Source organism: Balaenoptera physalus (genome assembly GCF_965194825.1).
Source record: "Balaenoptera physalus genome assembly, chromosome: 3".
Classification (NCBI taxonomy): Eukaryota; Metazoa; Chordata; class Mammalia; order Artiodactyla; family Balaenopteridae; genus Balaenoptera; species Balaenoptera physalus.
The window spans coordinates 129220096-129247520 of NC_138890.1; the positions used below are offsets into that span (position 1 = coordinate 129220096).

Here is a 27425-nt window from a genome sequence, read left to right on the forward strand (position 1 = left end):
TGATCCAATTAACTACTTATACTTATTTAGAGGCCATGAAATGCCTAATTGCAGTCACAAATAGAAGATCACTGGCAGAATTAGTTGTGCTAGCAAAACTGTAGTCACAAAATTTCTTGGGTCAGACCACACAAAAATTGCGACCCTAATTATAGTATCGTTCGCAGTACAATTCAGTCTTAATATGTTAGTAACCCATGTTTGGAAAATACGTTTAACTGGTAAAAACATTCTCTGTACTTTAAATTTGGTACGCTAGTTCCTAATTCACTAAAATACTTCTGGGGAAATTTCAAAATAAAGCCTCAGGGACACTGTAAAGAGAGAGCTTTTGAGATTACTTAGGTCAAGCAGGGCTAAACCCTCAGCCAAACGGCATACAACTGGTTATCATCTACCCGGGCTCTGAGAAAAGATGGAAGTAGAATCACCATCTTTTTGTGGTCAAGAAAGAAAATAAACCACAGATATTCCAAAACAGCTAACTGGTATCCTGGATAATGTTCCTTTCAGGCAAACCTGTGGCCCTCATCTAATTAATATGCAGGCTTTCCATCCCATGTGACTTGTCAGTGCTACTGGGTCAACATGCACAGCGCATCAAACACAACCTGACCTCATTAGGAACCTGGTCCTATAGGAAGTGACCAGAGCCAGCTACTCCACCACTCACCACCCTGCTCCTTTTTGAGGGAGGGAGGAAAGGAAAGCCAGGAAAAGTAGAAAGAAGAGAAAAAGACACAATGACACACGATGTCTTAGTTTGAGATACAAAAGGGCAGTCAACAGTGAGGAGAGGGAATGTGAACTGTGGTAACCTGCAAGAACATTTCCCATGTGCTCTGCACTGGCTGCTTAACTGAACTGCCTTCATAAACAGTGCCATGATTCGTCCAACAGTCGTGACTCCAAGTCTATATAAATCTAGTTCTGAAAATACTCTTTAGGTCTTCAGGATGCCTCTCTCCTACAAGCTGCCCATTGGGCCCACTTTCCCAGCATAGACAAAGGGCTTCCAGAATGAGAAGGAAAGTGTTGTATATTATCTAAATTATCTTAGGCCTCAAAAATCCTCATTATGCCTTTTTACAGATAAGGAGACTGGGGTTCTATCTAAGATAAGGAACTTGTCCAGGGTTACACAGTGAGTGAATATGAGGCTCAGAACCCATGCTTAAAGAGCGTCTGGCTCCAAGAACCCTGTTCTTTATATTCTAGTTGTAGGCTCTGAACACTGAAACAATCCTGTTTAAGACAGAACTTACCTCAACTTGCCCCTTTGAAAAAACATGCCTGGTTAAGTGTGGTAAAGAATTACTTGTGAATATATATTACAAACTGATACAGAATTGTGACGTACCGTATGAAATATATTAGATCTAGCCTCAAATTTTTCTGAAACACATCCTACATTATATAACCTCACTTCTTCTGTTGTCTTACTTGGGCTGCTTTTTATTTTTCACGTATTCTGTTTTCTAACTAGATTATAAGCTCCCCAATGGCAGTGCCTACCATAGGGCACTATAAACAGTAGGTTCTTTTTAATCTGCCTGCTGTACTGGTAAGGCACGCTACTGTCCACCATATTTATAGATAAGTGCTTCCCTAAGCTACCGGTACAACAACCTTCCTTTCACTTACCTTGGAGAACTAATTTAGGACAATAGATAATCAGGAGCCCTACCAAAAATAATCGAATTTACCAATGGTTATGATTATAGAATACTAATGACAGGTAAACACTTCAGCTATAGTTGTGTAACAACCCCAAGGAAATGGGTTTATAGTATTCTGTCATATTGGAACTGCAATCTTACTCATTAAAAACAATTTCTCAATACACTGACTTTTCTATAGAGTTCAGAAAGAATTTGTGATGGGTACTGAGTTTCTTGAAGAACAGAATGTTTCATTTTGCTCTAATTCATTCTATTACTGAATTAAACTTTGATGTATTGGTCTTGACAAGTGCTTCATGCTGATTGTATTGTGTATGATAGTATAATCACTTCCCTTGCATTTCCCACTGGCTAGCTGATTAATGCAATAGATTACCTGCAGCACTGATGGCAAGGGGGAATCACTGCCCTTCCATACCCTAAACTGTGTTTATATTTCAGTGTGCATCTGTGTGTGCGCGTGTGTGTTCCTCAGTACACAGACGTCCGTGAAGATTCACCTGTACATGGGCAGGAAGGAAGGAAAAACCAGAATGGTAGGAAAGGAAAACTGAGGACACAGTGAAGATCAATGCCTTTCAATCACTGTTTTCAGTACACCAAAAATGCTTACTTCTTAATGCTTCCAAATAGGTGTCTAGCATTACACTTCAATTATTCATTCACTTTTTATTCACAAGTATTTACTGAGCACCAACTCTATGCAAGGCATATTTTTCTTCTCACCTTTACTGGAAAACTAACTTTTAAGAAATGAATCACTTTCAATGTTCTATTAGTAGACAAGAAGGAAAAAAGTAGGGTGAGATTATTAAATGGACACTAATACAGGGACGAACAAGGATGGCCATGAAATTAGTTTAAATGCCCCAATAAAGACAGCAACTGACAAGAAGACTATTAATATTAACCACAGAGAGCAGTTTAATGGTTTCAAAACAGACAAAAAAATCTCTCAGATTACTTGGTCTATACAGGATCCTAATTGTTTAGCAAAGAGCATTTTCTGTGTATGATCAATATGTATGGTGAATAGGTTGCTGGATATATTAATCTCATCTTTAAATGTGTGTGTGTTGGGGGCAGGCGGGGTCGGGGAGAGGTGAATTAAGACTTTTGTGCTCTTGGCAGCATTTTGAAAGCATTCCTCCTAACAGAGTTTTCTCCCCGTTCCCAGCTTATATTTGACCCAAGTGTCCTGTTTAGGCTCCTCCCATAGAACCCCCTCAGCCCTTGCTCATCACAAAGGAAGACTGTGGTTTCCAATCTAAGCCATTTCAAGACTGTTTATCGCTTAAGTCTGATTCCTAATTTATGAATGATTCTCTCTCCTCCAGGTTTGCTGAAGCAAATTCTGAAATTTACTAAATTACCCAAAAAGGGGCTGGGAAGCACAACCTGAGGTCAACAAGGTTCAGCTGGTCATAGCTCAAAATCACAGAGATTTGGATTTCCATTTCAAAGGTTATCGCTGCTCATAGAATTGAGGGAGTGAGCCACATTTTGCATAACCACTACTACCACTACTCCTGGCAATTCATCGCTAGATCAGAGCCGGAGAAAATAGCCCTAAGATCAGTCTAACTCATCGGTCTAAGATCTACTAACTCATTCAAGCAATTTAATGTCAGATGGCACCTGTACTTTACATAGAGTCCTATCCTTATTTCAATTTGGAATTTTGAACTTGAGCACTAAAAACAATGTTACGAAGTTATCAGACAAGCTTACAGCAGCCTCACAAAAATTCACCTACTGCAAATCATTTGCCAGCCTGCCTTCCACCTAAAATATATAAGGGAAAGTTATTTACATAAATAAAAAAGTCATTCTCAGGTATACCCTTAAGATGGGTGGCTGTTTAAAAGCCTACTGAAGATAGTCACTGTCAAGCACGTATTTTAAATCTCAGAATCCTCTGTCCTAGAGAAATCTTAGCGGAAAGCCTGGTGTGTAAAGAGGCAGGAGGCGCTCTACCGGCAGGAGAAGGCCCTGCCTCCTCCTACCACACTCTTCTCCCTCCCGCCCCAACCCAGGGGGGCTCTGTGAGGCAGGGTCTGCACTCCCTATCTGAGTGACAACCATTATTCCTTTCCTTGGGTTCTCCCCCGACCTCATTAGCCCACCTAACCTTAAATGAACCATGACAACATTTGCAAAGCACCTTGCTAGGTGCCAGCACATGCAGAGAACAGCCTAAGTGGCTGCTGCAGTCCTCCCTTGGCTTCCACTTCTTTCATTCTAGCTCCTGGCATCCTTGATTCCCCGTGAAGCCCCTGGGAATCGCAGATGGCTTAAAATGAGGCTTCTCAGACCTCGTTAATTTTTGTATGCTGCCACTTCAGGGTAAGAAATGGTGAAAGGAAATGATCCCCAGCCTGTCTTTCTTCGTTTTTACTCCCTCACTCCTCCTATGCTCTACCCACGATGGGACGCTCTAGAGATCCACATTCTAGGAAGGAGACTCCCACAGCCAGATTTCCCTTTGGTGGCAGTTTCTTGAGGGCAAGTTCAATACTAACTTTTAAGAAGTGAGAAAAGTAAGGAGAGAACTTTTCCGAAATTGTGAGGAAGAAAAGAACACATTATACCAATGCTCTGACATTCCTATTAGCCACGAATGTGAGAACAAAATCTACCACCGATGGACTCATGTTATAAATAGAAAGACAGCATAAAAGAAAGAAACTGGAATTTATTCTTGGTACAAACAATGCTACCAGCACATTACATGTATAATATAGAACACTAAAATGTATTACATCTTAACTCCTAGTCAAATCTCCGTGGTCTATATTTAGCAGAGTTTTATGAAAACACACAAGGGGGTGATCCCCAAGTGTTGTTAAAATTATTCAACTGTACACCTAAATAATTTAGACAATGAATATCATTAAGAGTCTCCAATTGGCTAAATAGGATCAAATCATCTGTAAAGATCTCTTTTAATCCCGAGAATCTACTCTTTTCTATTAATATGTATTTTTTAATTTTTCTCTTTATTTTCACTATTTCTCATACAGGGTATTGAATGGATAATTAAGGCCTAGCAGCTGCAGTCAAGAGAAGGATGGTCGATAGTATTACACAGGAAGTATTTATCGTAGATTTGCCCACCATATAGAAATATGCATTCTCTCTTTTGGTTAACTTCTGACCCAAACTAGAAATTACTCTGCCTACTTAAAGCAGCAGAGAATAAACCCCTCTTCCCATCCCCACAGCAGAACAGAACCCAGAGCCCTCTGACCCAAGAACACAGAGGTCTCAGTTTTAAGAGACAAATAGCAGTAGGACCACACAACAGAGAAAGAAACCAGGCCCCAGTAATGAGGACCCAGCAGCAGACAGACATTCTGAGAATAGTGCTGGAGGGAAGCAAAGCCTCCTGAGCAACACAATTGACAAAGCCTCTGTATTTAGAGGGAGCTCCGGATAATGAGGGGAAAAACAGAGGCTGAGACAGGAGCACGCAACCCCATCCCAGAGCAGGATGGCCTAGCCCATGTGCAGGAGGGGGTCTGCAGAGCCTACAGACCACATGAGGTAAACACAGGCCAGGACAAAGACAGTGACCTAAGGGTTTTCACTGGCTCCATAACAGAAGGGACTGGAAAATGAGACCAAAACTTCAATGTATCCCATCTACAGTATGTAGTATCTGTATATTATGATACACTTATTACATAATACAGTTCTCAATCAATAGCATATATTTGGCTACTCTACATTAGTGTGTTTTTTCAGAGTCTGAAGTTAGAGAGCCCCTGTGGACACAGATGGGCAACTAGACTAGGTAAGCTCTGCTGACAACTGCAATCGGGACTGTGGGACCATGGGGCGGGTGGTCCCATGGCAGGACAGGCAGCTTTTGCAGGATTTACTGCCATCTAGGTGAGCTTGACTTTGTCCCTGTTCTCCTCTGAGGACAGAGACTGCCAGGAAGAGAGGCATAATAGTCTTTGAAAATAAGTTGAGGATGGTATCTAGTTTAGTGGTTAAGTCTTTGAAGTCACTGACACATAGGATCAAATTCCTGCTCCGCTGCTGTGACCTTAGGCAAGTTATCTGGTCTCCTTGTACCTCAGTTTTCCTGGCTATAAAACTGGGGCTAATAACTACCTATCTCACAGGGTTGTTTTAAGAATTAAATAAAATAATGCATGCATTAACTGCTTAGCATAGTGCCTGATAAATAATTGTTGGCATCTGCGTTATGTTTAGTAGCTGGACCAAAATGGAAAATAAAACAAAGCAAAAATCTAGATCCTGTAATGTCTACTCTCTCTCCTCCTCCTCCCCCTGAAGTTAAGTAACAACGAAGAATAACAAGGTTGGACTGAAAATCTTAAAGACAACATTTTGGATAATGAGTTTGAACCTTTTACACCATCCCCCATTGAGCTCTCCCTGTCTTCATTCATGTTATTCCTTCTTTCTGTAGTATTCTCACTACTTCTTCCCTACAACTCACCTCCATGAACATTCCTGTAAAACCATGTTAAGTTCAGTCTACTTATTCACTAATATGTGAATAAATTACTCTATCAAAGTGCTCTGCAGTTCATTCAAGCCTGTTCTAATTTCTCCTTTCTCCTGATGATTGTATCTCTACTCCCTCCATACTCCCAGTACCATCGTCAACGGTAAAATCAAATATTTAATACATCTATTCTCCTTGACATAGCAAGTGCTTAATACATACTGATCGGGAAACCACAACAAGACTTCTGGAAAGAAGCGTTAACAGGAAGGCATAGAAATGGTGTAAGTGGTTAAGCTATATTCTCCTTGCACCCAGGGAAGACAAACTGGTAGGTGACAAGCAATCCCTGATATGTGGTTCATTGGGATTACATACTACACTTACAGCTACATGGAAGTTTCCAAGTCTGTACTGACATCTTTTTGCTGCAAGGGGGCTCTGGGAATTGCTGTTTTCTCCACTGCACTAGCAAAGACGTATCAACTTATATGGCAAACTGCACTGGAATGCTTTCCAGTTCTCGATGAGAAGCAGTCACTCCTTAGCCTATTCACTAGCCACCATCAACTTCAAAATGCGGAAAGCCTGAGTCTGAATTTACCATAGAAACTAAGTAAGGGGCTCCAAACAGTGGGGGAATTACTAAGCCTTTTGCTTTTGGAGACATAAGATGGCATATCACAGAAATTTCTCCACAATTACCTCCAAAGCAGAGCCTTTAGAATCTTAGTTCTGGCTGTGCACAAAGGCCCTCCTGTTACTTAGAGTACCACTTTGAATGTGTGACTTAAGCATATGTTTTCTTCCTTATTCAAGAATAGTGTGGGTGGGTGCAAAAGAGGCCAATAGAGATGACTACTTGTATCTGCGATGATAGCTGGGACAGGGTTCTAGGTCCATGGAGTAGGTAATTTTTAGTACTTTGCAATATCTGTGGTCCCAATGGGTGGGCTAAGTTCTCTATTGCTAAATGTAGATTTATCCTGATTCCAAGTCCCCTGAATCTTTATACCCACTCTATCTATCCAGCACCCTACCAAGGAACATTATATCTATTGCCTAATAAGGAAATGCAAACTAGAAAGAAACATCTAACTATGGCTATTTCTGCTCACACACAGTGAGGTACCTGTATCAAAAGCTTTGAAAAGAACTCAGAGATACCACCTTGTTCCTGTGAACTGAGCGAGCACAGCTCAGAGCAGTAAGGCTCTTGCAATGGCAGCCCAGCCTCTCCCAAAGAAACAAGGTTACATGCTAGAGAGCAAAACACATGACTCAGCTCAGAGAGAAAGTGTTTAAAATTTGGGGAGGAAAACATATTATGCAATACATATTACGAAAATGAAAATTTAAGAATTTTTCCCTGTGCTAAAAGTGTAATTAAATCTTATTTAACTGTTTCCTCTAATGACATCCATTTTAATTAGGTTTTAATAGACTGGCAGCCACAACCTATAGTTTTATGAAGCAAAATAAAATTACAGTCTTGGAAGATATTTAAGGAAAGAGAACCATCAACACAGATGAGAGGTTACAGTACATCCCCTCATCCCTAAAGACCCCCACGGTCATTAAGTGTGCTGAACAGACAGCCATTAGGGCTAACAGTAGGTGTGCGCACCAATCTGCACTGGGCTTGAAATAACTCTTGAGATCCAAGGGTTATTTCTGTGATCCGTATTCCAGAAAATCTGCATGGAGTAAAGAACACAACTGAAAAGGTATGTATTCTATAGCGCTACCAAAGATGTGTAGCCACTACCAAATATGCAGCCTCTACTGTTGCAGTGGGCTGTCTTAAGATTTTAATATATACGTGTTCTTATAGCTGATCATGATACAACAACACTCATCTTCAGAAGACTGCCGTATGTTTGGGAAAATGAACATTATGTAGAGAAAGTAAAATTAATATATGAAAAACTGATTCACATGCAAGATAAACGTATCTGTAAATGAGATGCACTAAACAGGATCTTAATAGTATGCATCTGTATCGATTTCACACTACATTATGAAAATCAGGGAGTAAATCAGAAAAATTAACTCAGACCAAATGAATATCATAGGCATTTATTTTAGAAAAGAACTGAGCATAATCATTCCTTTGTTAGCCAGAGGATGGGGCAAAGAAATTGGGCCTTTTGCTATCTCAAATAAGTACGCGTATCTTTATTTGAAAGAAAGAAAGAGTTAAATGAATATATGTTATTTTTTAAACTAATTTTGAAACACTGGTACTTAAATTTTAATAAATCACATATACTCAAAAAGTTGTAAATCTTGGGGAGGGGGATATCTGATCCTATGAAAAAAATACAATTTTGTAATCTGGCTGACAATCTGATGCCTCTAAATCTCTCTGCCAAGAAGCAGTTCCTTGGCTAAGATACTCTTACTAGTACACTTTCATCAGATTAAGGCTTTCATGCCAGGAATTTTTTTCTCCTGGGGTACCGGCCATTGCCAGAAATGGACCTATCCAACCTACCGGTGCTAAGGAGTTAAGCATCTGAGATTTAATTTAACAGTTTCAGCTTTATTAAGCTGTCACAGAGCGGCCCTACTTTGATAACAGTAGCTGCTCCAATTATGGCTTGGTTTAGGGTTGACAAGTATAATGATTCATTCGTGGCACATGAGAAGCAATAAAAGGTTGTTTTGCATTACAGCTTTAAAAATGTGGGCACTTTTTTCATTTAATTTGTCACTTAGCTTTTGCTAAGAGGACATTTAAATTGCAGTAAAAGGCAAATGGGGCTTTTAGTTTAAATGTAATCCCCATATTTAAATGATCTGTAATGGTGCCGTGTTGGAGTGGGAACACTATTGTCTCACAGTGGGTCCTGATGGTGACATGTGACATTTGTATTCAGGTCCTGTATTATCCATGTGGCTAAAGGGCTTCCAATTTCATTTCACAGCCAGAAGCCTGCAGAAAACACCAATTAACTTGCAGATCCCATTTGCCGACAAAACTCAGCCTCTTCTCAATGTCTGGCATCTGGCAGTGCTCAGCATTTAATTCCAAAGCAGAGCCTTGAAGCAATGTGAGCCCTGTGCAGGGGCACAAAGTCAAATTCCCCCATTTTCTTAAGAAGCAAAACTCTTTCCTTTTGTAGTCCAGAAGCAACTTTAAGTTAACTTTTTTGGTGAATGAATATTAAGATGTGGTAACTGTTGTTACTCCTACATGAGATTCTTCACAGAACTTAGAACTCATTAAAATGGCAAGTGACCTCTGCTCACCATCACAGTATGTAGGAGAATTTATAGCAGTCTAGTGATGATTGGGTTCGGGGGAGGGAGGGTGATTTGTGAAAAAAGAAAATACAGGGCAAGAATATGTATTCTTCATCCTGGACTAAAGTCAAAGAACTTGTTTAAAGCCTGGTCCATAACTAGAAAAGTAGTCCATCAGAGGGTATAACTAGCATTAGCTAGTGGAAACTTCCACCTAATGAGAATTAATACTTTTGATTGAGGGCTGAGGTACATAATTTTCAAAGCCAACTTGCAAAAGTGAAATATGACTAATGGATTAAATGCAAACCCTGAAAATTTTATTTAACTATATCACTTGTACATTTTTTTTTTTTGGTAAAATTTTAGTTGGTATTTTCTTTCTAATTAGTTATTTGTTAATTCTAAGCTTAAGTACCAAAGCTCTTTAAATTTTATTCATTTAATATTAATCCAATAATAGTTCTTTTTTTTAATGCTAATGCTTTTTACTGCCATAAACCAACTAGTCAATTCAACAGTTACTACAGAGTTACAAGATTGAGGAGTCTTTACTTGTAAATCACTCAGTATTCTATAAAAATTTTTGTTTAAACCATGCATTACACTCGTGTTCTCCAACCACCACACCGGGCCCCCAAACATTTCCTTCCAATACATTGAAAGGATCCACTGTAGTTACAGATTGATTTCAATTTTGATTGAGGGAAAGGCCACTAAGCATTACTTCAGGTGACCCAAGGGAAGTACTAAGATTAAGTTATTACAAGATACTTAATAAAAATATTAGGGAAAAAGGTCAACAAATATCTAACAGCTGGCAAACAGCAGACACACGTTAAAAAACAAACAACGAAACAAACAAGAGTTGTCATCCACAGCCCAGTTCCTGAACATACATCCTATTAATGGGAAAAAGGAAACTTTGGTGTCCAATTCTCTACCAACCTGCTGTACAACCCTAGGTCACACTATGTCATTTTGTGGAAGTCTTCTAACCTCCTCAGACTTCAGTTTCCTTATCTGTAAACAGTTCCTCTCAAAGGTCCCTTCCAAGCATTATTATCATGTGGTATCTTCACAGACATCAGCCTCTCTTGGTCTAGACATGGGATCAACAGCATGATGTGGTCCATCATTAGCCAAGAGGAAGACAGAAGGTGAAGGTATGAAGACTTCTACTATTCAATTACACTGAAACTAGGATCTTCTAGTAAATATACGTATAACATAAAATTAATACAGGCATTGACAAAATATTTGCCAAAAATTCCATTTGTCACATATAGATTTCTTAATAGACAAGATAACAAATACATTATTAATTTCCCTAGCAATGAGCATTGAGTAACAAGAGTCATCCCCCCCAAACTTCCCAGTAAACATGAGTAGTAGATTTCTCATTTTTTCAACCACCTGCTATATTTATATCTTTACCACCACGGATTTGGAAAGCAATAAAAATTAGAGTTTGCCATGTCTTTTCCATTCTGACAATCAACAGTCCATCTAAGTCAATAATAACGAAAAAAATGAAATGAATATTCAAGCTACTTTTGATACTTTTAATGTGGGCAAAAGGGGAAAACAGCCAAATTTTAGCTGAACTGATTACAATATCAGTCTAGAAATAAGTAATCAGTTCTATTATACCAAATACCTGTTTTGAAATATAGCTTTTTTCTTTCAAATATTTAAAAGCAGATCCCGGGCTTGCTTTCCTCAACACCAGACAATTCCCCAAAAACACTGCCAAGATTGGTTCCTGCAAATGCCTCATTCTTCCTATTCTTCTAACAAGTGTATAATGGCAACAAGTTCATATAAAAGTAGCTCTCTCTCCTGCAGTACTCTGACCATGCTCTTTAAACATTCAACCATGGTCTTTGTCCCCACACAACTCAATGGCAATCCATCAGGAAATTTATACTTACCCAGCTCATCCCAGAGCTGCCTATATTTGTCAGTCATTGCGGTGCCTTGTTGCCTCCAAAGTGAAAGACGAGGGTCGGCCATGAACTGCTCTGTTATCAAAGTCAACATTCGGGCCCCGTTTGAGTCCCTCATCTTCAACATCTCCCGCACCTAGTGGGGAAAAAACAGACCTTCAGAAAAATGTTTAAAAATGAACAGCAATACAGAGACAGGCTACTTTATTTCTTTGGGGAAGCAGGGTGGGGTGGTGGTGGTGGTGATGGTGAAGTCTTGACACTATCCTTCTTAAGCAAACAAAAGTTGTTAAAAACGAGCCTCTGAGGGACTTGCCTGGCAGCCTAGTGGTTAAGACTTCACCTTCCAATGCAGGGGGTGCGGGTTTGATCCCTGGTCAGGGAGCTAAGGTCCCACATGCCTCGTGGCCAAAAAAACAAAATATAAAACAGAAGCAGTAATGTAACAAATTCAATAAAGACTTTAAAAAAAAAAAAAGTCCACATCAAAAAAAAAAAAACTTAAAAAAAAGAAAAAAACAACAAGAAAATGAGCCTCTGCTGTAAATGGCAATTTAATCAGAGAACTGACCATTAATTTTTTAAAATTATGTTTTAGAATCCACACAAGGAAAAGAAATTTGTGTAACTTCCCAATTTTCCCCCAAAATGTTTTTTGTTAGCCTACATAAAAATAATACCAAAATAAACAAGACAAATCATTTGGCACCTTCCTGACTCCCTAACTGATTGCACTTACCACCAGAGTAGTAGAGTCTAAAGCACTGTACTGAGAACTCTTTAGAGATCTTCTAAATTGATCTGATAGTGTTTATAATAATAGCATCTGTCCTTCCGTTTTTTTTAAAAAGAGCTTTATTGAGACGTAATTCACGTACATACAATTCACCAATTTAAACTGTACAATTTAAACCTCTTTCAGTGGTTTTTAGTATATTCAAGTACAGATTCTACAAGTGCCTCATTTTTTGAGGTAAATTAGTAATTTCACTAGATTCTTTCTCACCGAGGATTTTGATGTAAAGAGCAACAGCATACTTCTATCCACTCGGATGGGACTGTTTCTGCAATGGTAAGAGGAAATGTAAAGGGCTGTAGGTTCAGAACTCTCTTGCTCCAAATGAGCAATCCTTGAAGCAGAATCATAACCACTGACCTAGTAAGTTAACTTGGCTTCTCTGCTGGAACCTCAAGCTCTGTCCATTATTCTTCTGTTACATTTCCCAAATAAACGAGAAAACAAGAAAAGAAACACAAGGCTAAGTTGCTCTACAGGAAATCCTAAATGAATCCATCCATTCTTAAAGTCTGTACCGCTATGTGTTCAATGAATAGGAATCCCAGCTGAACATCAGTTCTCTGTGTAGAAGATTAGTGGAGCAAGGTCATAAGTAGTAGATAAGGAGAGGGGAGTCCTTTTATCCAAAATTCTTTCCATGTGAAAGCCAAATGAAGGAGGAAACAGCAGATCTTCAATAAAGCAGCCTAAACCTCTAGATCAATAGGTTCTGCCTCAGTCCTGTACCCTGACAAGTAATGGAACCCTCCCCTCAAACCAGGCTTCAGAATTTGAGCCTTGTAGAGAACTCAAATGTACTTCTGCACTGAATCACAAGGGTATGCTTCCAGGAGGGTTTTTTCAGTAATCTTAAGAAGTACTAAAAAGGAGAAAGAAATGGAGTTGCCATTTATCGGACATCTTGCTAAAGAGTTTTACATTCATGCTTACCTTTTAATCTTCACAACAACCATATAAAGTAGGCCAGATTATAAGCCCCATTTTACAAATTATAAAGCCAAAGGACAAGAGGAACAACTGGAATCAGAACCCAGATCTGCCTTAACTCTGGAAGCTATGCCATTTCCAAAATTAGATGTTGCTCTTACTTCATATGGCTTATACAATGTGTACATCATATATGAGGATAAAAATAGCAACTGCAGGTCAGTCTAATACCTCTTTCACATTGCTTCCACTAGGCCACAGTGTACTCTCTGCTGATATGAGAAGCTATGAAGTACTTCCTGTGTGTCTAAATATACCAAAACTTTAATATTACCTCTATATATCATGGATTTAATTTAGTATTTATTTTCCTAATAAATTTCTAACCTACTACTCAGTTAGCAATAGCAATGAAAATAAATGCTTTACTATTAAGCATACAAACCAGAACTATTAACCAATACTCAAATACATATACATTAATTACAGCCTAATGGTAATTAATTTTCAGACTGTTGACTATGAGGTATTACAAGAGTCTGAAGCGCCTATGGATTACCAAAGAATGATTAAATCATGTGAAATAATTTTAGAGTTAAATGTATTTTTTACTGTAATCTAATTCTTGAAAAATTGGCAATCTAAGTATGGTATATAGAATAAATCTTTTTTTTTTTTTAAGGCTGCATCACGTGGCATGCTGGATCTTAGTTCCCTGACCAGGGATTGAGCCTGTGCCCCCTGCATTGGGAGCATGGAGTTTTAACCACTGAACCACCAGGGAAGTCCCAGGATAAAACTTCACTTAAAGGGTTTTCATTAATCAGAATACACTAATTTTTGGCTATAAGCAGTAACAGAGTTTACTCTAACTCTTCTGAACTAAAAAAGCTTTTAATTATTATGAATATTAGAGAAGTTGTTTAACAGAAGTATCAATGAACAAAAACCAATTTGAATACGTTATCTATAAAGATGGCTGTACCTCCAATGAAAAGACATTGCTTTAATATTATTTAAAAAGCATTTTATCCAGTATTTAGATATGTGTTTATGGTACTAAGAGTTCTGTGTAAAGCAACAGACACAGCTTCTGTTCACAATGAACTTATAATGAAGATAACTTTGTTTCTTAGGCTATCAAATTTTGGTGATGAAAATTAACATTTACCAAGGCCCAACTACTGTTAGACACCATTATCATTTAACACCATAATCACAACAACTTGAATGGATGTGCTACTATTAGCTAATTTTATAGATGAGGAAACTGACTTAAATAACTTGCCAAGGTACATACATTCAATAAGACTTAGAACTGAGATTTAAATCCAGGTTTGTATGACTCCAAAGTTTATGCTCTTGAAACTAATTTAAAGATATTGACATTAAACTAATTATATAAAGCACATCTTAAGGACTATATTCAAAGGTATGCTCTACTTGGGAAAATTAACTAGAAGAAGAAAAAACTTGAAAAGATGGCATTTCAAATAACATTGAGCTATTTTATTTTTAGTACTGAACAGTTTTTCAAAATTGTATAAATTGCCACCATTTTATTAATAAGAGCTGAGAAAGACAAAAATGGCCCATATCTTGTCTAAAGACACCTAAGTAAATTAATGCTTGCATTACAACACAGAAGTCTCTAATGGTTGATAATAACCTAGTCTATTCTTTCCCCCACCCCCCGTTTGGCCATGCCACATGGCTTGCGGGATCTTAGTTCCCCCACCAAGGATTGAACCAGGGCCCTGGCAATGAAAGCACCAAGTTCTAACCACTGGAACGCCAGGGAATTCCCAATTCTTAAAAAAATAAATAAGAATTTAAAAAGAAGCCTTTATCCTATTATAAACATGATCATATATACTTTCTATAAATGTATATATTTAGAATATTTCTTTAAAAATAAAAAGTCATACCTTTGCAAAGAGCAAATTAAGCTGCTTCCCTGATCCGTGGTACCCGCCCTGGGAAAGGAACAGTTTAACCTGTTCTTGAACCTGCTCTTCATCTAAGTGCCAGCAGTTTTCATCATCTATACTAGCACCTGCTGTTGGATCAGGAGCACCTAGAAATAGAAAGAAAAAAATAACACATATGCTAGGAAAAACTCTGGGCTAAAAGGGCTCTGATAATAAACTCGAAAAGAATTAAGATTCTGTATTTTTTGCCTAAACACTTTTTAATCCAATCTCAATTTCAATATACATACAAATGTATGACCGAAAATAAATGTAAAAATTATTCTTTTATTGCCAGAACTTTGCTGATTTGTGCTAAGCCAAAGGGCGATGACTTTAGAGCCGAGAGGTTTCCCTTTTTTAAGATCAGAGACTATACCGTTGGAGATGAGTTTACAGGTTCTCTAAAGAAAAAAAAATTCACAAAAATGTCTCATTGTAAATATGTGATGTTTATAAAAGCTCTACTGTGTAGGACACGTTAGTAAAATGTTTTTCAGAGACATCAAAAAATATGAAACAAAGTAAACTCAGCAGCGTATTTCTCTTTACTATGTTAATTCAAGAAGCTTTCACCATTATCTGCTGCTGTATAAACTACATGCTGACATAAGTCTTTAGTTGCAGAAAACCAAAGATTAAAAAGGGAAATCAAGCCACATGGGAACAGGCAGTGCAGCTGCTGTACTAAACCAGGTTGTAGTATCACCTTGCCAAAACTGCGTAAATATTTTATTGCTGAAGTATGCATAAAAGATAACAGCTACCTAACAAGCCCTGTGTGTAGACTACCTTAGAAACTCAAAAATTCCCCAGATATTTAGGCAGGTGAAAATTGTTTCATTATTTATTAATAAAATAAAATAAAATGGTATTTAAGGCCTAAGATTCATAAGTAATACAAAAACTAAAATCTCTTCTCAATAGTGTTTCATTGCCTTATCAACCCTTAAAAAAATACATTTGTAGGTGTGGTTCTACACTTCTTTTAATGATCTAATGCAGACTCAATTGGCCGAGGAAATGATCACTAAGATGTGCTTAGAACCAGGGTCCATTAGTCCCTAGGAGGAAGACAATGGGTCTGTGAACCTCCCTGAAAAAGTGTGCATTCATTCATTCAGCTGACATATTTACTGAGTGAGTGCCCTCTGCTAGACTTGGGGATGGACTGGGGTACAAAATAGAATTCCTCTCCTCACAGAATTTACCATCTAGTTCAATGGCTTTCAAACTTTTTTGACTAAGACCCACAATAAGAAATATAATTTATATCATACTCAATACACCTGTGTATCTGGACACTTATATCATCACACCTATTTATTAATCTGAAGCAAAGGTATAATGAAAAAATACCCTTATTGTAAGTGAAGAGGTCTGATATTTTCTATACTATTTTATTTTTTAAAAAGGTCTGTCATAATTTTTAAAACTGATTTCATAATGTATAATGGGTTGCAATCCACTATATGAGAAACACTGTTTTAAGTATGTGAAATAAATATCAAATGTAATAATCACACATACAAATTTACAATAATAAATGAATTGTTCATAGAGGAGGACAAAGTGCCAGGAGATCGTATCAGAGAGCTCTGACCCGGCCTTGAATTGGCAGAATAAGCATACCTTGAGGAAATGGAATTTGAGCTGAGATCTGCCTTAAATAGATAAGAAGATAAATTAAGGCAGGAAAAGGAAGCACTGGGTCTGCATGTGAGACTAAGAGCTTAGGCAGAGGTCTCGGGCATAAAGGAACATGGTACGTGGATGAAACAAAAGATAGTCCATGTCCATGCAACTCAAAAGTAGATGATAAGGAAGAAGAGCAATACAAGACAACTCTAGAGAAGAGAAGGGACAACTCTTGCCAGGCCAGAGAGCCCTGACAAGTGAGGAGCTTAGTTTTTCTCCCTAAAAGTAATGAATGGGAATTCATGACAAGGTTATCCAAAGTGGAAGAATGGAATACTCTAGATAGTAAAAGATGTTCTGTCCTGATGTACATCAATTTCAACATTCCTGTCATGGAATATTATGCAGCCATAAAAATGAATGTGAAGATTCTTTACATACTACAATGGAAAGATAGCCAGGATACACTGTGGAACGAAAAAAAAAAAATCAAGGTGAAGAAAAGTATACATACTGTGCCACCTTTTATGTAAATGAAGATTTACCTAAAGAAGATTTAAAAAGAGCTTATGTGTTAGTATTTCCTTACCTATGCATAAAATATCTTGGAAGAATGATTAGAATGAGCAACCCAGTTACATGAGGGAAGGAGGTTCTTCACTGAATACCTTTTTCATACTTTTAAAATCTTAAAACCACATGAATATATTCATGTATCTAAAAACATCTCTAAAGTGTGGAGAATGGATAGGGAGCAAAAATATTTAAGAGTGGAACAGTGAGGGTGATATATTGATGATACAATATAGAAAGGATAATAATGGTAGCTTAAAAAACATCAGTGAGAACAGAAATGGAGAACCTGACAGAAATTTAGGATATAAAAGCAAAAGAACTTGGTGAAGAAGTAGATACATGAGATATGGGCGATCAGGGGGTTGAGAGAGAGATGGTTTTCTGGATTAAACAATTGGATGAAATACTGGACAACTCACTAACACACAGACCACCAGCAGGATCAGTTTCGGGGGTGGGAGGGACAGTGTTTAGATCATAAGCTCAATTTTATTTTTATTATTATTACTATTTTTAAAAAAATTTTGGCCGCACCGCACAGAATGCGGGATCTTAGTTCCCTGACCAGGGATTGAACCCACACCCCCTACAGTGGAAGTGCGGAGTCTTAACCACTGGACCGCCAGGGAAGTCCATGAGTTCAGTTTTAGACATGGTGAATTTCAAGTACCTCTGAGATAGCTGGCCAAGAAGAGGGGACAGAATTTCAAGTAGGGAGCTGGATATACTATGGGACACAATACAGGGTAAAGAGAGCGTCTAAGATGGAACCCTAAGGAAGGCCAACACTTAAAGGCTGGGCAAGAGAATAAGGAAGGATAGCAATGGGAACGAGTAGCCTATTAGGAAGAGCAGGAGAAACTGGCTCTTCCAGGAGGCAGAGAAAGCTGTTCCAAGTAGGGAGTTATTTAAGCTACCAGAGAGCAAGGATTATATCTGCCCTGTTCACCACTGCCTCCTAACACCTAGCTGGTGTTTGCCATTATCAGGCAATCAAGTACTGGGAGGAACGGGGGGAAAAGAGGGAGAGAGAAAGGCATAAATACATTCCACCCCTACCAAGAAAAGGAATCCTAACAGAAAGGAACCACTGCTAAAGTATCCTCACATGCATTATCTCATCTTCTTCTCACAATGTCCCCTGGAGGTGAGTATAGCTCTGATCCCCTTTCTACAGAAGGAGAAACAGGTTCAGAGTGGTTACGACTTGTCCACAGCCACAATGCCAAATCCAGTCTCCCATTTCTCTCCCCTGCTGAAGAATATATCCCAGAACCCTGGAGCTCAAGTTTAACCCTGAAGGTATCAAGGCAGCAGTTGTCAACCGTAAATCAAAGATAAATTTAAGGAAGGATACTGAGATCTGTTAGCGTGTTCCTCTTTTACGGGAAAATTTAAGGACACACAACGTTGTGAAGAGTTAACTAACTACTGGGGTTACATCTGTAACCCCTAATCTAGCTCATCCCTTTGATTCTAGAGAAAGACAGACACAGACTCACAGACACAGACACACAACTGCACAAAGACAGGCCACCACTTCCTCAACCCTAAACTTCTATAATGTAGGAATAAAAAATTAGGTAATAAGTTGATAAATAAAACATAAATTTACTCTAAACACAGCTCAACATTTTAGGAATAAAGACATGTACACTTTACATTACAGACCAGGAAATTAATGTCTACAACAACAACCCCCCCCCCAAAAGAGCAAATTTATTTATTAAACTTTTTTTTTTTTTAATTTATTTTTGGCTGCATTGGGTCTTCGTTGCTGTGCGTGGGCTTTCTCTAGTTGAGGCGAGCGGGAGCTACTCCTCGCCGTGGTGCGCGGGCCTCCCACTGCAGTGGCCTCTCTCGTTGCGGAGCACGGGCTCCAGGCGCGCGGGCTTCAGTAGTTGTGACTCGCGGGCTCCAGAGCTCAGGCTCAGCAGTTGTGGCGCACGGGCCCAGTTGATCCGTGGCATGTGGGATCTCCCCAGACCAAGGATCGAACCCATGTCCCCTGCACTGGCAGGCAGATTCCCAACCACTGCGCCACCAGGGAAGTCCTATTTATTAAACTTTAATGCCAAAGTTTAAACACTTAAATCCTAACATGTCTTGATTACATGCATTAAAGTATTGCCCAAGCCTTGTATAAAATGTAGATTTGCAAAACTTATTTCTACTTGTTAACAGCTGTCTATAATCAAAGACAAACCTCTCGGCATTTAGCTTTGAGACAGGTATGCAAAGAGAATCATAATTCATGTATTTATACATTTGCTATTAGATATTCCCCCAGTTGGGCAGGAACCAGAACCTGTGTATGTAAATTAAATGATCCATTAAAGTGTTTTAAAACCTATCATATTTTTTAACCCTTATTTATATTTATAATTATAAATGCTATAACTTTTACAAGTGTATAATTCTTTGTGAGCATTTTATTACTGAGGCTTAATTCTTCAAAGTTTCAAGCCTTCAGGGAAAGTGAAATTATCTGTTGAAGAAAGTGAAACAGTTTAATTATCTCTCACTCCCAGCTAGGGTGTGTGGATTTGATTCACCCTCCTACCTTGCTTACATAATGCCACAGGAGAAGAGCAAAGGAGAGTTCAGAGACAAGAAGGACTACTGTCCAAGTCTTTGGCTTTCCCTGCCTGCTACTTGATTTGGTTCTGATTTAGTTTTGATTTACCCCAATACCAAAAACTCTTACCCCAGCGGTTCCCAAAATTAGGAGTATATCAAAACTCCTGAGGCACACCGTGAAAAACAGATGCTTAGGCACCACTTCAGACCTACTGAATCAGAATCTTTGCCACAGATAAAAAGGCAGGGGCAGTGGGGGTGGGGAGTGTGGCTGGGAAACACTAGTCTATATTTGGAGAGAATCTTAAACATGGTGGCACATTTTGGATCTTAGTTTTGAAAAGTATTCAGGGTCCTAAGTCATCAGACAGACGCCTCTCCAGCGTACTGACTGAAGTAAATTTAGGACATATTGACTGAGATATCTGTCTCTTGTCACAAAAATGGTCACTTCTAAGCACTGGGCAACACCAAATCATTCTGCAAATTTTAAACTGAGATATTAAGACATGTTCACAACTGGCTTATACTATGTTTGGTATGTGGAATTATCCACAGCTTTGGGTTCTAATGGGGAACTTAAAGCTTTCTCTTTTCTTAAACTGCTGGAAAACAAATTCAAACAAGAAGTGAAAGGCTTTAGTTTACATCTTCATCTTAACTGTGACCTAACTGCTTTAGTAACACTGTTGTCCAAATAATGCTTTAAGCGTTTTATATTTATGTAGCAGTGTTCTTTTTTGTTACAATTAAATTGTCAAATTCAGTCTACAGAGGCAGAATGCAGGCAGCAGATGTCTACACTGCAGAGGTGATTAATTCAGCCTCTTTTGCAGGACCTATAGAAGAATGCCATCTCCTACAGTTTTAGTGCCTGCTGTTAAAGATAGGAAACATTAAGTCTGTGGCTTACAAAGACACCAGTACACCTGTCTTATAAGCTGAAGGCAAAATCCTGACATCAACCATTGGCACCAAGAGAGGAAAGGCAAGGCAGCAAACTTGAGAGATTCAGGCTCAGAAAAAAAATCTTTCTTTAGAGAGGACAAGAACTAGAAGACCACTGAAAAATAACGTGCATTGAATAAACACACACTTGAGAAAAGCTTTAAATTTTATTCTTACTGAAATCCCCATTTCGAGGTAGTGACTAATGCCTTCATTTCAATATACAATTTTGGGGTGGCTGAAAGAGCCAGATCCTTTATCACCTATTCTCAACGGTCAGTCCATGTAATTCTACTGCCATGATGCAGTGCGGTGTCCTCTCCAGGAGCTGTTAGAGGACAACCTGTTTTCCTTAGCCTGCAGGCTAATGACAGAGGGAGCCCTGGCATGCACCAGGCTCTGCTCCCTCAACAAGCCACCTTCCCTTTAGCTAAATTCCAAGGAAATAAATAAGTAGCACGGTAATCAGGATATTATCTCAGGGAACTCAAATAGGCCTGTCAGGGTTTATAGCCCTTCCTCTATTCTTTTCCTCTCACCTGACTTTATTACTCATCTCTTATTATCATTTAATTTACTTCAGAAGTTCAACGATATACTTATTCATGTACAGAAATAATCATGTATTTTATATGGATAAAAAGCAATAAAATATTTGTACATTCACCAATGCTCATTTTAAAAATTCAGAGTATAAGCATAGAGTGCTTAAGAGGTAAGTCATTTTCCATAACTTAGCTAACAAATGTGTTAATGTATTAGCAATTACTTGGTACACAAACATAAATAATTAAATGCAAAGTTCTCTGAAAGTCTCATTTTTACATAACCTGACTCTTCGGATTTATTAAAAGAGATCTACTATGTTTGCAAGGTTCAAGAATGGTCTGCTCAGATTATTTTTAAAGATGTTTTTTCAAAAAAAAGTTCACAAATATTTTCCTCAACTGTCTTGAAGACTCACGTCAACTGCCACATCACAATGATGGAGATATAGCAACTCAGATTTACTCCTTTTTAACCCTCCTAACCTTATGAAATAGGCACTCTTTCCTAACCACGTTTTACAAATAAGAAAACAAAGCCCTGAAGAGATTCAGTTCCCTGCCTCCACTCAAAGAGCTGGAAAGCAAAGGGACCAGAATTCTAATGTAGGCTGTCTAACTTCTAAGCTCTTAAACACTCTGAATACTTTTACAGTGGGAGGTAAGAGAAACCTACAGGGAGGGAGATGGGAATAATAAGCTCATCTAGCCAACATGAAGACTTAGGATCAGTTAAAGGAGAGAGGGATGGCAAGGAAACTGATCACAGCTGGTAACAATTCTCCGAAAATTATGAGTTGGGGTAGTGTCAGAGATGGCTACAGGGTGTGAGGGAAGGCAAGATTTGGAGGTGAAAAGAGAAAGGATAAAGGGTATTGGGCTAAAAGTAACTTGGCTGTCTCTGCATTACCCTATCAAATACATGACGTGTCAGAGATGTGACTCCTCCCAATTAGGAGACAGAAGTCCTAAGATTACTTCTCATTTGCTAAAATGTTTTTTCATGTGAAGATGATCATGTGTACATGACTGTATATTTCAACAATTTTTTAGAACAAAATAAAAATCATATTATGGAAACATCAAGGTCTAATTAAAACTTAAGGGAAAAACTGGTAATTTTTGGAGGGAAATTTGGCAGCAATTACAAAACCCAAAATGCCGATACCAATTGTTCTGGCATTTCTACTACTAAGAATCTATTCCTCAAAAGCATGTGCACAAATCCACACATACACAAAGAATGGTCACAGCAGCACTGCACATAGTAGGAAAAAAATGAAAACTTCAAAATCCTTCAGTATGTTAATGATTAAATATACCCAGAGTACATAATACTACATGCAACAGTTAACACAGTACAAGACCTATTTGTACTAACAAGAGAAGACAGTCATGATATATTAAAAGAAAAAAGAAACTGCAAAAAAAAGTTTTTAAAATTGTTTTTTAAAAATTGCATACGTGTGTGCACAAAGAAAACCTGCCTCTGAAGACTCTAAACCACACTGTCAGCCGTGGTTGCCAGGGAATGAGGGAGCTACTGGAGACTAAGGCCGGGGAGCTGTTGGGAGCCAGTGAGTACTTGTCTTTTTATCTTCAGATACTTCTATACTTCCATACATCTTTTCAACATGCAGTCTTCTTTTTCTTTTTTTTACTTTTAAGTTTCACACTACTGTACTTTGAGATAGCACATTTAAAGCAACTTTAATTCTGTCCTATAGATAGATTTGCTAATTACATTGACCACCAGTAGTAGGTCATACCTTTGTTTCAGCAACTGTCAACACCAGAACGGTCTACAATAGAAAGGATAATGCCTGTAATAACAAAATTATCTCCCTAGGATAACTGCACAAACTGGTTGCTAATGCAAGCCCAATTACAAGGACTATGACCTTCCACAGAGAAACAAAATGAAGAGAGATGTGACATGAGGCCTCCATCAAACAACTCCAACTGTCACTCACTGCTAGATTTGGAACAAGTATATGCACAAGAATAAATCTCCAAGTTCTTAACAAGAACAAAATGGAATAAAAAATGATATGGTTACTTTTTTTAAAAGTATAGCTGATTTACAGTATTATATTAGTTTTAGGTGTACAGCATAGTGGTTCAGTATTTTTACAGATTACACTCCGTCAAAGGTTATTACAAGATAATGGCTATAAATTTCCTGTGCTATATACAATATATCCCTGTTGCTTATCTATTTTATACACAGTAGTTTGTATCTCTTAATCTCATACCCCTAATTTACCCCTCCCTTCCTTCTCTCTCCCCTCTGGTAACACTAATTTGTTTTCTGTGTCTGTAAGTCTGTTTCTGTTTTGCTATATACATTTGTTTTTATTATTTTTTAGATTCCACATATCAGTGATATCATATAGTATTTGTCCTTCCCTGTCTGACTTATTTCACTGAGCATAATAGTCTCTAGGTCCATCCATGTTGCTACAAGTGGCAAAATTTCATTCTTTTATATGGCCAAGTTGTATTCCAACGCATTTATATACCACTTCTTCTTTAACTATTTGTCAGTTGATGAACACTTGGGTTGCTTCCACATCTTGACTATTCTAGATAAATAGTGCTGCTATGAACATTAGGGTGCAAGTATCTTTTAGAATTAGTGTTTTCATTTTTACTGCATATATATTCAAGAGTGGATCATATGTTAGTTCTTTTTTTTTTTTAAATATTTATTTATTTAGGCTGCGCTGGGTCTTAGCTCCAGCATGAAGGATCTTTTTTAGTTGCGGCATGTGGACTCTTAGTTGTGGCATGCATGTGGGATCTAGTTCCTTGACCAGGGATCGAACCCAGGCCCCCTGCATTGGGAGTGTGAAGTCTTAGCCACTGGACCACCAGGGAAGTCCCGTTATTTCTATTTTTAGTTTTTGTTTTTGTTTTTTTGAGGAACCTCCATACTGTTTTCCACAGTGGTTGCAACAATTTACATTCCCACCATCAGTGTATGAGGGTTCCCTTTTCTCCACATCCTCTCCAACATTTGTTATTTGTAGACTTTTTGATGATTGTCACTCTGACAGGTGTGAGGTGATATCTCATTGTTGTTTTAATTTGCATTTCTCTAATAATTAGTGATGTTGACCATCTTTTCATGTGTCTATTAGCCATCTGTATGTCTTCTTTAAAAAAATGTCTCTTCAGGTCTTTGCCCATTTTTTGATTGGGTTTTTTTTTTTTTTAAGATTTGATGAAAGTTCATAATAATGCAATTGACAAGGAAATTTAGTTATTTCTGAGATATACATTTTAAAGTAATAACTAGAATTATGACTTATAACATTATACCAGAACATATAAGATTTTATTTTATTTTTATTTTTTTTGATTCTGAGTTGCATGAGCTGTTTGTATATTTTAGATATTAATCCCTTGTCAGTCATATCATTTGCAAATATTTTCTCCCATTCCATAGGCTGTCTTATCGTTTTGTCAATGGTTTCCTTTGCTGTGCAAAAGCTTCGAAGTTTAATTAGGTCCTACTTGTTTATTTTTGCTTTTATTTCTTTTGCCTTAGGAGACAGATCCAAAAAAATATTGTCATGATTTATGTCAAGGAGTGTTCTGCCTATATTCTCTTCTAGAAGTTTTATGGTTTCAAGGTCTTACATTTAAGTCTTTAATCCATTTTGAATTTATTTTTGTTTATGGTGGGAGGAAATGTTCTAATCTCTGTTTCACATGTGGCTGTCCAGCTTTCCCAGAACCACATGTTGAAGAGACTGTCTTCTCTCCATTGTATATCTTGCCCCCTTTGCTGTAGGTTAATTGACCATAGGTGTGTGAATTTATTTCTGGGCTCTCTATTCTGTTCCACTGATCTATGTGTCTGGTTTCTGTACCAGTACCACGCTGTTTTGATTACTGTAGCTTTGTAGTATAGTTTGAAGTGCGGAAGGGTGATAGCTCCAGCTTTGTTCTTTTCTCTCAAGATTGCTTTGGCCATTCTGGGTCTTTTGTGGTTCCATATGAATTTTAGAATTTTTTTGTCCTAGTTTTGTGGAAAATGTCATGGGTATTTTGATAGGGATTGCATCAAATCTGTAGATTGCCTTGGGTAGCATAGCCATTTTAACAATATTAATTCTTCCAATTCAAGAGCACGAGATATCTTTCCATTTCTTTGTATCATCTTCAATTTTCTTCATCAGTGTTTTATTGTTTTCAGAGTATAGGTCTTTCACCTACTTGGTTAAGTTTATTCCTATGTATTTTACTCTTTTTGATACAATTTTTAACAGGACTTTTTTTTACATTCTTTTTCTGATATTTCATTGTTAGTGTATAGAAATGCAACAGATTTCTGTATATTAACCTTGCATCCTGCAACTTTACTGAATTCATTTACCAGTTTTTGGGTGGAGACTTTAGGGCTTTCTCTGCAAATAATGACAGTTTTACTTCTTCCCTTTCAATTTGGATGCCTTTTATTTGTTTTTCTTGTTTGATTGCTGTGGCTAGGTCTTCCAATACTATGTTAAATAGAAGTGGTGAGAGTGGGCATCCTTGTCTTGTTCCTGAACTTGGAAGAAAGGCTTTCAGCTTTTCACCACTGAGTATGATTTTAGCTATGGGTTTCTCATAAATAGCCTTTATTACATAATAAAGGACACTGTTACTTTTTGTTTAACAAACTGTGAGTGCCCATTACATCTTTTTTTGTTTGTTTTTTAATTTTTATTTATTTACTTATTTTTGGAGTACAGTTGCTTCCACAATGTTGTGTTGGCTTCTACTGCACAGCACAAGGAATCAGTCATACATATACATATATCCCCTCCCTTTTGGATTACCCTACCATTTAGGATACCACAGTGCATTAAGTAGAGTTCCCTCTGCTACACAGTATGTTCCCACCAGTTGTCTATTTTATACATAGTACCAATACTGTGTATCTGTCAATCCCAATCTCCCAATTCCTCCCACCCTCCCCCTTTCCCCCTTGGTATCCATACAACATTTGTTCTCTATGTCTGTGTCTCTATTTCTGCTTGGCAAATAAGGTCATCTATACCATTTTTTAAAATTCCACATATATGCATTAATATATGATATTTGTTTTTCTCTTTCTGACTTACTTCACTCTGCGTGACACTTGCTAGATCCATCCACGTCTCTACAAATAACCCAATTTCATTCCTTTTTATGGCTGAGTAATATTCCTTTGTATATATGTACCACATCTTCTTTATCTATTCATCTGCTGATGGACATTTAGGTTGCTTCCATGTCCCGGCTATTGTAAATAGTACTGCTACGAATACCGGGGTGCACGGGTCTTCCTGTATTATGGTTTTCTCTGGGTATATGTGCAGTAGTGGGATTGCTGGGTCATATGGTAGTTCCATTTTTAGTTTTTGAAGGAACCTCCATACTGTTTTCCATAGTGCCTGTATCACTTTACATTCCCATCAACAGTGTAAGAGGGTTCCCTTTTCTCCACACCCTCTCCAGCGTTTATTGTTTGTAGATTTTTTGATGATGGCCATTCTGACCAGTGTGAGGTGATGCCTCATTGTAGTTTTGATTTGCATTTCTCTAATAATTAGTGATGTTGAGCATCTTTTCATGTGCCTCTTGGCCATCTGTATGTCTTCTTTGGAGAAATGTCTACTTATAGGTCTTCTGCCCATTTTTGGATTGGGTTGTTTGCTTTTTTGATATTGAGCTGCATGAGCTGCATGAGCTGCTTGTAAATTCTGGAGCTTAATCCTTTGTCCGTTGCTTCGTTTGCAAATACTTTCTCCCATTCTGAGGGTTGTCTTTTCGTCTTGTCTATGGTTTCCTTTGCTGTGCAAAAGCTTTTAAGTTTCATTAGGTCCTATTTGTTTATTTTTGTTTTTATTTCCATTACTCTAGGAGGTGGGTCAAAAAAGATCTTGCTGTGATTTGTGTCGAAGAGTGTTCTGCCTATGTTTTCATCTAAGAGTTTTACAGTGTCTGGCCTTACATTTAGGTCTTTAATCCATTTTCAGTTTATTTTTGTGTATGGTGTTAGGAAGTGTTCTAATTTCATTCTTCTACATGTAGCTGTCCAGTTTTC

The 27425-nt window shown here is 37.9% G+C and overlaps 1 protein-coding gene across 1 annotated transcript in view; it reads right to left on the reverse strand.

The window, feature by feature from the left end:
- ZSWIM6 (zinc finger SWIM-type containing 6) overlaps positions 1 to 27425 on the reverse strand; it is a 198842-nt gene that overhangs the window by 41615 nt on the left and 129802 nt on the right. Inside the window, exons 3-4 of the mRNA XM_082457102.1 lie at positions 15018 to 15166; positions 11349 to 11499 (exon numbers count right to left, since the gene is read on the reverse strand). Of these exons, the coding sequence (XP_082313228.1) occupies positions 11349 to 11499; positions 15018 to 15166 (300 nt within the window). The remainder of the gene's footprint in view (positions 1 to 11348; positions 11500 to 15017; positions 15167 to 27425) is intronic.